Source organism: Podarcis liolepis (assembly GCF_965112155.1).
Source record: "Podarcis liolepis genome assembly, chromosome: 10".
In the NCBI taxonomy this organism is placed as follows: Eukaryota; Metazoa; Chordata; class Lepidosauria; order Squamata; family Lacertidae; genus Podarcis; species Podarcis liolepis.
The window spans coordinates 44,153,335-44,164,992 of record NC_139562.1 but is presented as its reverse complement, the minus strand read 5'-3'; the positions used below and the strand labels follow the sequence as shown (position 1 = coordinate 44,164,992).

General features: G+C 42.6%; 1 protein-coding gene across 1 annotated transcript in view; it reads left to right on the top strand.

Moving 5' to 3' along the window:
- The first annotated feature begins 2,048 nt into the window (after window positions 1-2,048).
- The window catches only part of TPH2 (tryptophan hydroxylase 2), a 61,806-nt gene continuing 52,196 nt past the window's right edge, over window positions 2,049-11,658 (top strand). Inside the window, exons 1-2 of the mRNA XM_083462463.1 lie at window positions 2,049-2,225; window positions 10,166-10,318. Coding sequence (XP_083318589.1) covers window positions 2,121-2,225; window positions 10,166-10,318 — 258 coding nt within the window. The 5' untranslated portion in view covers window positions 2,049-2,120. The remainder of the gene's footprint in view (window positions 2,226-10,165; window positions 10,319-11,658) is intronic.

The following is an 11,658-nucleotide window of genomic DNA, read 5'->3' as shown; positions in this document are numbered from 1 at the left end:
ATCAGCATGTGGGGGAGGGATGTGATTTTTTTATTCTTATTTTTTTGCAATTCTTTCCTCTCATCTACAGCACCCCACAACTCTTCAAAATTAGGTTCAAAGGGTGTGGGGGCCCTGGAACAGATTTAGGGGTGTTCATGTTTCTGTGGGGAATTGCCAGAAATTCCTTCCTAGTTTTTGTGATGGATTGTTTTTCTCAGATGTCTCTTTCTGGGGTGAAAACCAAAATCCAAAATGAGTTAAAAGCAAATGTTGTATATATGGACTTGGTCACCTTAGAAGAGAGAGGTGAGTTGTTGCTGCATGAACATGAAAGAACTGGCGCAACTTTCAGTTATGAGCACATAAATCAGAAGGTGAAATCTCTTCAGTCCTTGGCTTTAATATCACCGGCGTGCTTATCTTTTATCAGTTAATAACTAAAGAGCCCATTCTGCAAATGCCAACAATTCAAGGCCCAGCAGCTGTAGGCTTTCATTTCCTGCTTACAGGAAATAATTTTTGAACCACTTGCCCTTGTTCCCTCATAGAGCTTTGGCATTTGCATTATGTTGTACACAGAGCATAGAATAAAATACCATTTTATGATACTGAGAACTTCACACAATTTAATAAATATCTACATGTGTTGCTGCTGGAAATGGGGAGAGCATTACATGGTGTGGCTTCCATGTGTAAGCATGTATGTATACATCTTTAGATCTTAGTTGTGATTTTTTTAAAAAAGGTTTTTTTAAGTTTCAGTAGAACTGGTGTAAGTTACTTTCACAGAAATGTGCTAGACACTAAGTGTGGCAGCAGGTTTGGGAGCTTCTAAAGGCATCAGCAAGCATTTTTATGCGCACAGTAGAGTTTATTTTAATTTTATATTATTATTTATTGAAATTTATAGTCTATCCTATTAAAACAGTGTGCAGGATGGTTTTCCTCATTAAAAAAGATCATATTCAACAAGATAAACTTAACAGTCATAAAAGGTAAGACATCTGTTGCCAGTAATGTGAGAGGCAGTTTTGACAATTTCTCCCTCCTGTAACCTTCCACACCTCTCACGTTTTTCTGGGATCCCCAAGGCCTCCAGAGCAGCCTTTTAGAGAGCTGCCAGAGGGGTGGGGAATGAGTAAAAATAACCTTTCCTCACCCCCAATCCCTTCCAGACTGTGTTACATTTATGTCGATAATGGAAGGTAATTTTGCACGGGCATGCTTGCATTATAACTGATAACAATTTACATTTCAGGTAGCCTAATCCTAGAGTAGTAAAAGTCTGCCATTGGTCTAATAATGACTGATGGCAAACCTCTATATCCCCCTCCCTTTTTTAAAAATGTCAATTTTCTCATTGACATAATGAAGCTATCATTTGTCGCCAGATCATGGCAAATCAAGCTGGAGAGGTGGTGGAGAAGCAGCCTTGTTTGTACAACTTCATCATTAATCTTCACAGATTAATTGAATTGACCAGATCAATTGGTTCCTCAGAGCATTTGGAGGAGCGGACTATAGCTATCGAGAGTGCCACTGTGAAAAGCTGCAGACAAACATAATGCAAATTGATTTCCCCTTTCATTCCTTTTGTAAAATATCAGCAATCTTTACTCTGGGATGGAGTGATCTGGGTGATACGTTGCTTGTTCGTGGCAGCATCAGATATAGGCGCCCCAGCTTGCTTTAAATAGCAAACTCCAGTACCAACGTTTTATCCAAGTTTGTTGCACTGTCCTCCTTCGGCAAAGAAACCCATTGCCAACTCTGCAATGAGTTATTAAAAACATTGCAGCTAACGTTCAAAGCTTATCAACTTCTGACAAAAGGAGCATCTGGAAGAAGCAGCCAGCAGCCTGGGATTGCTAGTTAATATCCTGCATTTGGAAGAGAGCACGGTCAGTGTGTGGAAAAGAATATTTCCCTGCCGCTGTGGGGCTTTAAAGGTGCCAGCTCTAGCGAGGCTCTCCTAATCAGCCTTCCATCAGTACTTGCCTAGGCGTATAAAAACCTTCACCAGGGGGGAAATCTGAGATTGCTCCTTGTTCAGCACCAGGAACTGGGGACAGCTCTCTGCAGGCAAACCTGAAGCCAGTTTCCCCCTGCTGTGGAGAGAGAAAATTGCACAGGCCACTATGCAGCCAGCAATGATGATGTTCTCCAGTAAATACTGGGCAAGAAGGGGCCTGTCTCTGGATTCCGCTGTGCCCTTGGAACACCCACTACATGGCAACGTAACTGTAAGTATCATGGGCTGCGTCAATCTAGGATGAATAAATCCGATGTTGAAGACAGCTTCGGGATTTCCCAGTAACTTCTTGGAAGACATGCAGGATTCTTCTTTAAACAGATTTGCTTGCTCAGGCTACATCTCTGTTGGATTGGTTGTCAGTTTTCTTCCCCCTGTCCGCCAATCCCATAGCTAGCTCAACCTATTTACGCACGAGTAATCAAGAAAGGATTTTATGGGAAACAAGCCTTTGCAGGGAGGAGATGTCTCTCACATACATCCTTTGAGTGACTTCAGTTCTGTGCTTAGATACAGAATTTAATCCGCTTTTGTACTGAAAGCTCACTTGCCTCACCTTGGGATTTGCAATATCTGCTTGGTGATTTTTTAAAAAATAATTTTTACTTCTGAAGTCTAATTTTTTTCTCTTGTGACAGCCTAAGGCTATGATCCTAAGCACATGTGCTTGGAAGAAATCACATTTGAATTAATGAGTTTCCTCCAAGTAGAGCTGATGGAACTAAGGTGTTAGATTTATTTCTGAAACCAGTAATACCTACAGAAATTCAAAGGGTGTGAGAGAGCTGTCCTGGTTCAAATGCATTGATATGTCATGCATGATAACTGTTGGCCATCACTGGTGATGTCATTTAAAACCAAAGTAAATTTCTGAATGATTTAGGGCTATGTGGACATAGCTTTAATTCTTTTATTTAATAAAAGGATCTGATGAAATTAATAAATGTCCCTTAGCTGACAGTAAGGCTTCTGACAAAGGAATGAGAAGGGAAACTATTTTCCGCTATCTCCCCTCTTCATGGAAGTCTCAGCACAGCCTTAATCTGCTTGACAGGGTTGGGGCTCCTCTAGCCAAGCAAGACCATTAGGAACAACCCAGCGTCTCTGCCATAGCTGTGCATTCGAAGGGTAATCAATCTTTTCCTGCAATGAACCTTTCTTTGGGATTTCTTTTTTTTAAAAGACTGGTGAATATTTAATGGCGACAGCAAAGCAGTCTCCTGCAACAATGAACATGCCAATAAATGTAGCTAAAATACACAAAATGAAGAACAAGCTGTTAAATGTCTTAATCTAAGTGAATTCTGCACATACATACCTGTTATTAGAAAGCAATTGAATATAAGAAAGTCAGTCCTTTCTGGTATCAAGTGTTTTTTGTTTGTTTGTTTTTGGAGATACTCACATTTTGTGATTCAGATCTTGGAAAGGCATAACTTTTTGATTGTGTCAGTGATTTGTTAGTAGATGTATATCTTTTGTAAATGGTCCTGCAAACATATAATCTAGTTTGACCTTACATTTGTAGCTTCTGCAGCAGTGGTAACCAGTGTCTGGAAACATCCTAAGTGAATGCTTAGATGTGTTTCCTGCCAAAGCAGGAATAATTTATTCCTTTGTCAGTTTTGTTTGGTGGCAATATCACTGGGTACACTTAAAGAGAGAGGTGTACAGTAGGTCAAATTCCATCATTTCATTCTGTCAGGGATTCTTCAAATGTGATGAATTTCTATCTTCCACACAGAACACTTGTGTGCATGAAATAATGCAAATCATTCTGGTTTAGCTGCATATGCTGCTGGTCCCCCTGAGGAGCCACAATTTGACACAGCATCTCAACATGCCTACATTATGTGCACATGTAGCAAAATAGGAAAATCTCTTACTAGTGAAAATGTATTGTCGTCCTTAAGCCAATTAAAGTAGCCACAGGTTCTTTTAGATCCCAGTTGAATGGAGATGAAATTACACAATGCCCGGTCAAGAGTTTGTGAACGGATTGTTCTATTTTAGCACATTAGCATAACACAGGGAGCAGAAAACAGATATTAAAATCACCTAGAGAGCAAATGATCTATATTTTAAGTAGATCGTGCGCCATCCCTCTGGGTTAGACAGGGGACAAGTCTTTCTCCCACTGCACCAGAAAATGAAGCTAGACACCCAACATTGTTTCTGCTGTTTGGTTTTGCAATGATGGAGAGCAGGGAAATAAATGCCCGGTGCTCATGCTCCCCCCCTCTTTAATGAGAGTTCCTCTCTCTGCTTTTATGCCTCCCTGATTCTCTCACCTGATTTCAGTCCTGGCTGGTTCTTATAGGCTAAACATCATTTACAGTCCAATATATACAAATGTCAACAGCAATTTCTCCTAGCAGCAGCTTTCACATGTGGCTTTGAGCAAGGTGTCTTGGTAGGTTTAGGCATCCTGGTTGCCCCAGACATGACCTTCATCACACCTCTTGCATTTTCTATATGTCACACCACACATAGTCATTGTCTGTGTAGAAGCTAAATCATCTAAGTTGTGGCAGGTTCCCTAATTCCCAAGGTGTTTCCTGTGGTGGGGTTCCAAGAGAGTGGGCATTGACCAACTTCACAGCATGTAGAATATCTAACTATGTATAGACAGAAAATTTCCACCCCCAGAGTCTCTCTGATATGGCCGTTTCTGCTTAGATCCATGTTCTCAGATTCTAGGGACTTGTTTCAGTCTGAGGGTTTGGGAACTCTAGCATTGTTACACTGTCATATGTAAAAGCATTTCTCCACACAGTATCTTACAATAAATCTCAACCTGGTTAGGAAATTTGTTATGGTTGATGTGGCCCTAAGAACCCTTTGATTAAGTGTTTTATCTTGTTTGCTTTCGTTCTTTGATTATACTTGCAATTTTCTAACAATTAGCAATTGTAAAGAGTGGCTTTCAGTGTATTAAGGCTTTTTATCTACTTCACTTATTAGTTGTCTCATACATTAATGTGCATTCATTGACTTTAATAGAAACAACCTACTGAGTGCCCTCAAGTTAAATGATGCTGAGTATCCCTATCATCTTGCACTAAAGAGTGCTAATTCAACATATCCTCTCTTCACAATGTGAGAATAAATACACAGTGGAAAATAAATAGGCACAAAGTAGGGGTGTGTACTAAGCACAATATTCAGCTGGAACACAGATTTGGTGCTTTGGAAAATGCCCCTGTCCAAAGCACTTTGGAGACTACCTGTTTTGTCTCAGGGTCAAAAGCTGTATCTGTTTCAGGAAAATGAAGCTTTATTCCCACCCCACTTATTATTACGGGAAAAGATATTTTAAAAGTTGTAACTTTTTCCATTTTGGCAGAATTAGCTGAAATCTGCAGGCCCTTTCAGAGGGACTAAAGCCTGCTGAGATAGATAAATACCGTATTTTTCGCCCTATTGGACGCTCCGGCCCATAGGACGCACCTAGATTTGGGGGGGGGGAATAAAGGGGAAAAAATTATTCCCCCCCACAGGCGCGGGGCTTCCCCCACCCCCAGCCCCCAGAATGGGTCCCAGAGTGGTGCCGGAGCCACGCCGGGCTCCGGAGGGTTGTGCGGAGCTGCGCCGAGCCCGGGAGCGCAGGCAGCTCTGCGCAACCCTTGGGAGCCCGGGCTCCTGAGGGTTGCGCAGAGCTTCCTGAAGCCTGTATTCACCCCATAGGACGTACACACATTTCCCCTTCATTTTTGGAGGGGGAAAAGTGTATCCTATAGGGCGAAAAATACAGTAGGTCCAGGGGTATTTGTGTTGGTCATCTTTAAAATTTGATATATATTTTTAAAAAGCCCTTTAACTTTTCCATATTGGACAGAATTGGATGAAATTTGCCATAGGACAGGGCAGGAGGAGATCAGAAGGGGATTTATCAAAAACATGGAGTTGATCATGGTATGTGTGACTGTTCTCGGTGAAGTCACACTGCCCACAAAATAACAGGTTTGCAGCCTGTATCTGCATCCGCTCTTTGGAAGCCATGATCAGTGCTTTGTATCAATTTACCTGATATGTCAGAAGTGATGCCTCCAGCAATAACCACAGTTATACAGGCCCTCATAACCTCTTAACTAGTAGTGTAATGCAATAGGTGGGATTGTCCTTAAAAGCAGACCGGAAACTACAGTTTGTCCAGAATGCAGTAACCAGAGTAGTGGAGCATGTTACACTATTGTTGTAAGAGCACCTAGATTAAAGCCTAGTATTTAAAAGCTTTAAAAATTTCATATAGTTTAGACCTGGGCTATGTGTGAGGGAACTTTTAGAAGACATCTGAAGGCAGCCCTGTCTAAGGAAGCTTTTAATGTTTAATAGACTATTGTATTTTAATATTCTGTTGAAAGCTGCCCAGAGTGGCTGGGGAAACCCAGCCAGATGGGCGGGGTATAAATAATAAATTATTATTATTTATTATTATAACATCTCCCATATGTGCCTCTTCGCTCCTTGAATGAATCTAGCATCATAATCTTGCAATCTGGTGGGCAGTGGCTGTGCTTTTAATTTGTAGGAACGCGGGTGGTGCTGTGGTCTAAACCACTGAGCCTCTTGGGCTTGCCAATCAGAAGGTTGGCGGTTTGAATCCCTGCGACGTAGTGAGCTCCAGTTGCTCAGTCTCTGCTCCTGCCAACCTAGCAGTCGAAAGCACGCCTGTGCAAATAGATAAATAGGTGCCGCTGTGGCGGGAAGGTAAATGGCATTTCCGTGTGCTCTGGTTTTTGTCACGGTGTCCTGTTGCGCCAGAAGTGGTTTAGTCATGCTGGCCACATGACCCAGAAAGCTGTCTGTGGACAAACGCCGGCTCCCTCGGCCTGAAAGTGAGATGAGCACCACAACCCCATAGTCGCCTTTGACTGGACTCAACCATCCAGGGGTCCTCCCCCTTTTGCCTTTAGTTTATAGTACAGTGGTACCTCAGGTTAAGAACTTAATTCATTCTGGATGTCCGTTATTAACCTGAAACTGTTCTTAACCTGAGGTACCACTTTAGCTAATGGGGCCTCCCGCTGCTGCCATGCCACTGCTACACGATTTCTGTTCTCATTCTGAAGCAAAGTTCTTAACCTGAGGTACTGTTTCTGGGTTAGCGGAGTCTGTAACCTGAAGCATCTGTAACCCGAGGTACCACTATATAGTGACTAATAGCTATGTTATGCATTAAAAAGAGCAGCAAGCTCTTGTTGTGAGTGGCAATTCCATCAAAGGTGAAGCTGAATTCTCTTGATGAGTGTTCCCCTCATTTCTAAAATTTCCTTCCAACAAATCTTTGACTGAGCAGAATATTTCAGCCATGTAGGCATGCCATGAAGCTTTGTTAGGCAGGCTTTGAATAATTGTATCACCATGAATTTCACCATTTCAGTCTTTATTGTGTCTCTCTGACTAATTAAGAAAGGCCCTGACCTGCCCTGCCATTGCTTCCATATTTAACCTGAAGAGTGCCTTCCAGCTTCCAGCTATAGGCTGCTAACTCTGAAAACACATTTAGCAAGTCATCCATATGATTAAACAATCACTTCATTAAACGTTTAGCGTTAATTGTGTTTTAATCAATGCAGGTCCCTCAGGAAGAGTACTCAGTGCTGAGGACTTGACTGTCAACAATTTGACATCAGTGAGGAAATGATCCCCCCCCCCCAAACAGCTATATGTTTCTATGTGGAATCTCATTTTCAAGCAAAACTGTTCATATATCTTCCAAGTGTTACTTTTATGGAAACATGTCCCAATCAAACAAGGGAAATCTGTGAATAGGTTCAGGTTCCTTTGCTGGGTTAGGTCCTGCACGGAAAAAGGGATGCTTCAAAATCCACACAAAGATTATTAAATGGTTGGTGAAATATACTCAGAGTCGCAAAGTGATTTCATGCTCTTTATTCAGCTCATAGTGGTGAGGAGGAATGAATGAATGTCCCCTCAAAGTATCTGCTTTATATACATTATTTACACAATGGGCTGCACATGATTGGCTAATTCTGGAATTCTACTGTAAGCCAATCAGGTTGTGGATTCACTTATATCTGGAGCAGGATTGGGTGGTTCCTGCCAACCAATCATACTGCTGCATTGTTCTAGGACCAATCAGACTGCTGCATTCTGAATCCTATTGTTCTAGGACCAATCAGACTGCTTCAGTTTGGATCCTATTCAACTCAGTACATAACAGTTGGCAAAGAGAAGCAAGCACGAGAACATTAAGAAAGAGTCTGCAAGATTAGGCAAATGGCCCACCTAGTCCAGTATCTTGTCCTTGCAGTGGCCAACCAAATGCTATGAGAAACCCGAAAACAGGACCTGAGCACAATAGCACTCTCCCCACTTGTGAGGATAAGGTTGTCAATGGCTACTAACTCTGATGATTATGTTCTGTCTCCACTATCTGGGTGTCAGGAATGAGCCAGCTCCAAGCAAAGGTTTTCAGCCAATGCAGAAAGCAGCCAGGAACAGGGAGGCTTTGATGTTAGCCAGACAAGGGAGAGCCGGCAGCTGCATAATTTGGCTCTTCCTGACCTTGACGGGCGAGCTGATAAGACAGTAGCTGAGAGCAGGCTAGAACACAGCCAAAGCTCGCTAGAAGCTCAAATGGGCGTGAATACCCAAGGAGACAGTTCGTCGGAAAAGGAAGAGGTTGGCACTAATCCAATCTCTCTGAGGAGTTGGCGAATAGGAGGGCTTCTAGACAGAAAGCAAAGCAAAAGACACAAGGGGCGTTGGTTCAATATATTCTGTAGACACAGGAAGGAATCTTCAGAAGGGTCATCTTGAGTAATGGTGCTGGAGACTTTGTTAGAGCCGTCCAGAGCTATCTGTTTGTTTTTGCAATAAATCCTCCTTTTTAATTATCTACGGTAACTGTGTTATCAAGCTGGGAACCTGGACTCCTGACACCGAGGCAGTATGCTTCTGAATGCCGGTTGCTGGGAGGGGAGAATGTTGTTCTGTTCAGGTCCAGTCCTGCTTGCGGGGCTTCCCAAAGGCTTCTGGTTGGCCATCATGAAAACAGAATGCTGGACTAAATGGGCCACTGGTCTGATCCAGCAAGCTCTTCTTATGTTTGTACTTGATTCCAGCAACTTGTATTCAGAGACACGCAGTGGAGGTAGGACATTGTCGCTACTAGCATTTATAGCCTTAGTCTCCATAAGGCTACATTTCTATTGAATCTCTGCAAGGACGGCAAAAGATATATTGAGTATCTATGGAATAATTTTTTATTGTTTAACCATTTTCACCTGCCATCTCCTCTCCACTTAGGATCATTAGTATTTAAATAAAAACAAAACTATCATAAATATGCAAGGCAGGATTGTTCCAGAGCGATACTTCTAAGATGAAGGCAAAATGCAGATAGCAGGCATCTCTCAGGGTTCACCATCCACTGCAAAAGGCCACCTTGCCTCACAAATCTCGTTAGACCATTTACCAATTTTCCATGTTCTAAAGAGGAAGTTTTTTCCAAACTCCAAAGCCATTACTAAAGCACAACTATTTTTTATATTTAAAAAATCATAGCTAGTCTTTCATTTGGCTTATCCAAAATGGTGCCGCTTTCCTTTTTGACAAAAAGGGCTGTAAAGTAACCTCTAACCTTCACCCAAAGCCCCCCCAACCCCCCCCCACAGATGTGGAAATGCTTCAATGGGAGAACAAGATATAAAAGTGCAATTGTCATTTCCATCCAATAATAGGTAATCAAGCAAAGGTGCAATCATGAAATTTTGTAATGTTCTATGTGTGACTCACATTTGAGTTTATAATGCAGAACTCAAGAACCATAGTTGTTCTGCAAAGCTTGTGAAGTTTGATTTCTCATTGGCAGAAGATCCAAGCCAGAGTTTTATTAAAGAATTATAATAACCAAAGTTGTAGCAGTAGGATAACATGCTCCATGATGCTATTTCTTTGATCTGTTCTGAAAGAGTAATCATTCATGTCTGCAATTCTTCTCCTGAGCACACCTTTCAAAAGGGAAAAAAAACCTCTCTTGTAGGAGATATCTTAATACTAAAATCAAGTATCAAGATATCTTAATACTAAAATCAAGCAAGAATAGTCTGCTTGAAAGGAAAGCTTAATGTTTTCTGAGGAGTGCACAGAAACCCTTCTGTTTTGCAATGTATTTTCTTTCAGCTAAACAGAACCAGTTCTGGTAAAAACGATGATAAAAAGGACAATAAAGGTGCAAGCAAGAACGAATCAACATCAGAAGGAGGAAAGACCGCGGTGGTGTTTTCTTTGAAAAATGAAGTTGGTGGCTTGGTGAAAGCTCTCAGACTTTTCCAGGTAAAAAAACAAACCCATCTTTTTAAAACAGGTGACTGGAAAAATCTATTGTGTGGATCTATTATGTGTTTACTTCAGGCCCGGCCTTCCCATGAGGCAAGGTGAGCTACCGCCTTGGGTGGCAGGATCCACAGTGGTAGCAGACCCAGCCTCCAAGGAATGCATTGTTGGTGCTGCCGCTGTGGTGGCATCGATGGCTGTGGCACACTCCTTGGAGGCCGAGTGTGCTGCCTCCATGGCAAGCCCCCTCATGCCACCTCTATTCACCTATTGGTGAATTTGGTCAGCAGGTACAAGGGTGGGTGGACTCTGTAGATTATCTCAGGTGTCAATATCCTCCTGGTGTCAATACACCTAGCTCCATCATTGCCCTGAACCCCCAGCCTATCTAGCAGCAGGTCAGTATGTCAAGTCCAAAGTCTGGGGGTCAAGCCACAGAAGCAAAGTCCAAAGGTCAGGAAACACAGTCCAGGGTCAATCCAAGTAGCCAAGTCTGAAGTCCAGCGGTCAGGATACAGTCCAGAGTCAAAGACCATAGCTGTCAACGTTTCCCTTTTTTAAAGGGAAATTCCCTTATTCCAAATAGGATTCCTCGCAAGAAAAGGGAAAAGTTGACAGCTATGACCCAGACACAGTCCCAAGCCAAAGTCCATCAAGATGGGCAGTAGAGCAGACACAGCACCTTAGCTCTGCTGCCCTTTCATACTTTGCATGCTGATTGCAGCACCTGGGCTTGATGAGACATGTGACCCTCACCTGTTCCAAGCCTACTCCAGCTGAGGAACCAGGCACCTACTCCCAGAGCTAGCAAGCTCCACCTGGCCAGCTAGGGAGCTGGGCTGTGGGCTCTTGCTTAGCTCAGCTTTCAATAGCACCCCTCTTGCTACTTCCTATGCCTCAGAACCCACCTTGTTTGTGGGGTAGGGAGTCCTCTGCCTCTGGTGATGGGTCCTGCTGCTCTGGTTCCTGTGCATTGAACTGCATTCCTTCACCATCCTCCATCGGCCTGTGAGTACTTCCTTCGCCACCCCCTGCTTGCCATGGTGTGTCCCAGTCCTGGCTACACCCCATGCCAGGATCCTCTTCCTCCTCCCCGTTGCCCTGCCAGTTCATGACAATCATTAGTTACTTTTTCACATGGCACTTGAAGTGAATATGTGAAAAAGCAACTACTTTGTTGCAGAACAGAATATTGTTTCTATGCTCTTGATGTGGCTGTTTCTTTGTAATATGTTTATGAATGCTATTTGGCATGTTATCTTGATTATTGCTGATAGCAAAGTGGGGTAACAGTGTTCAGTTAGGCTAAAGTAGATTGCAATAAATACTTTTCTTGTATC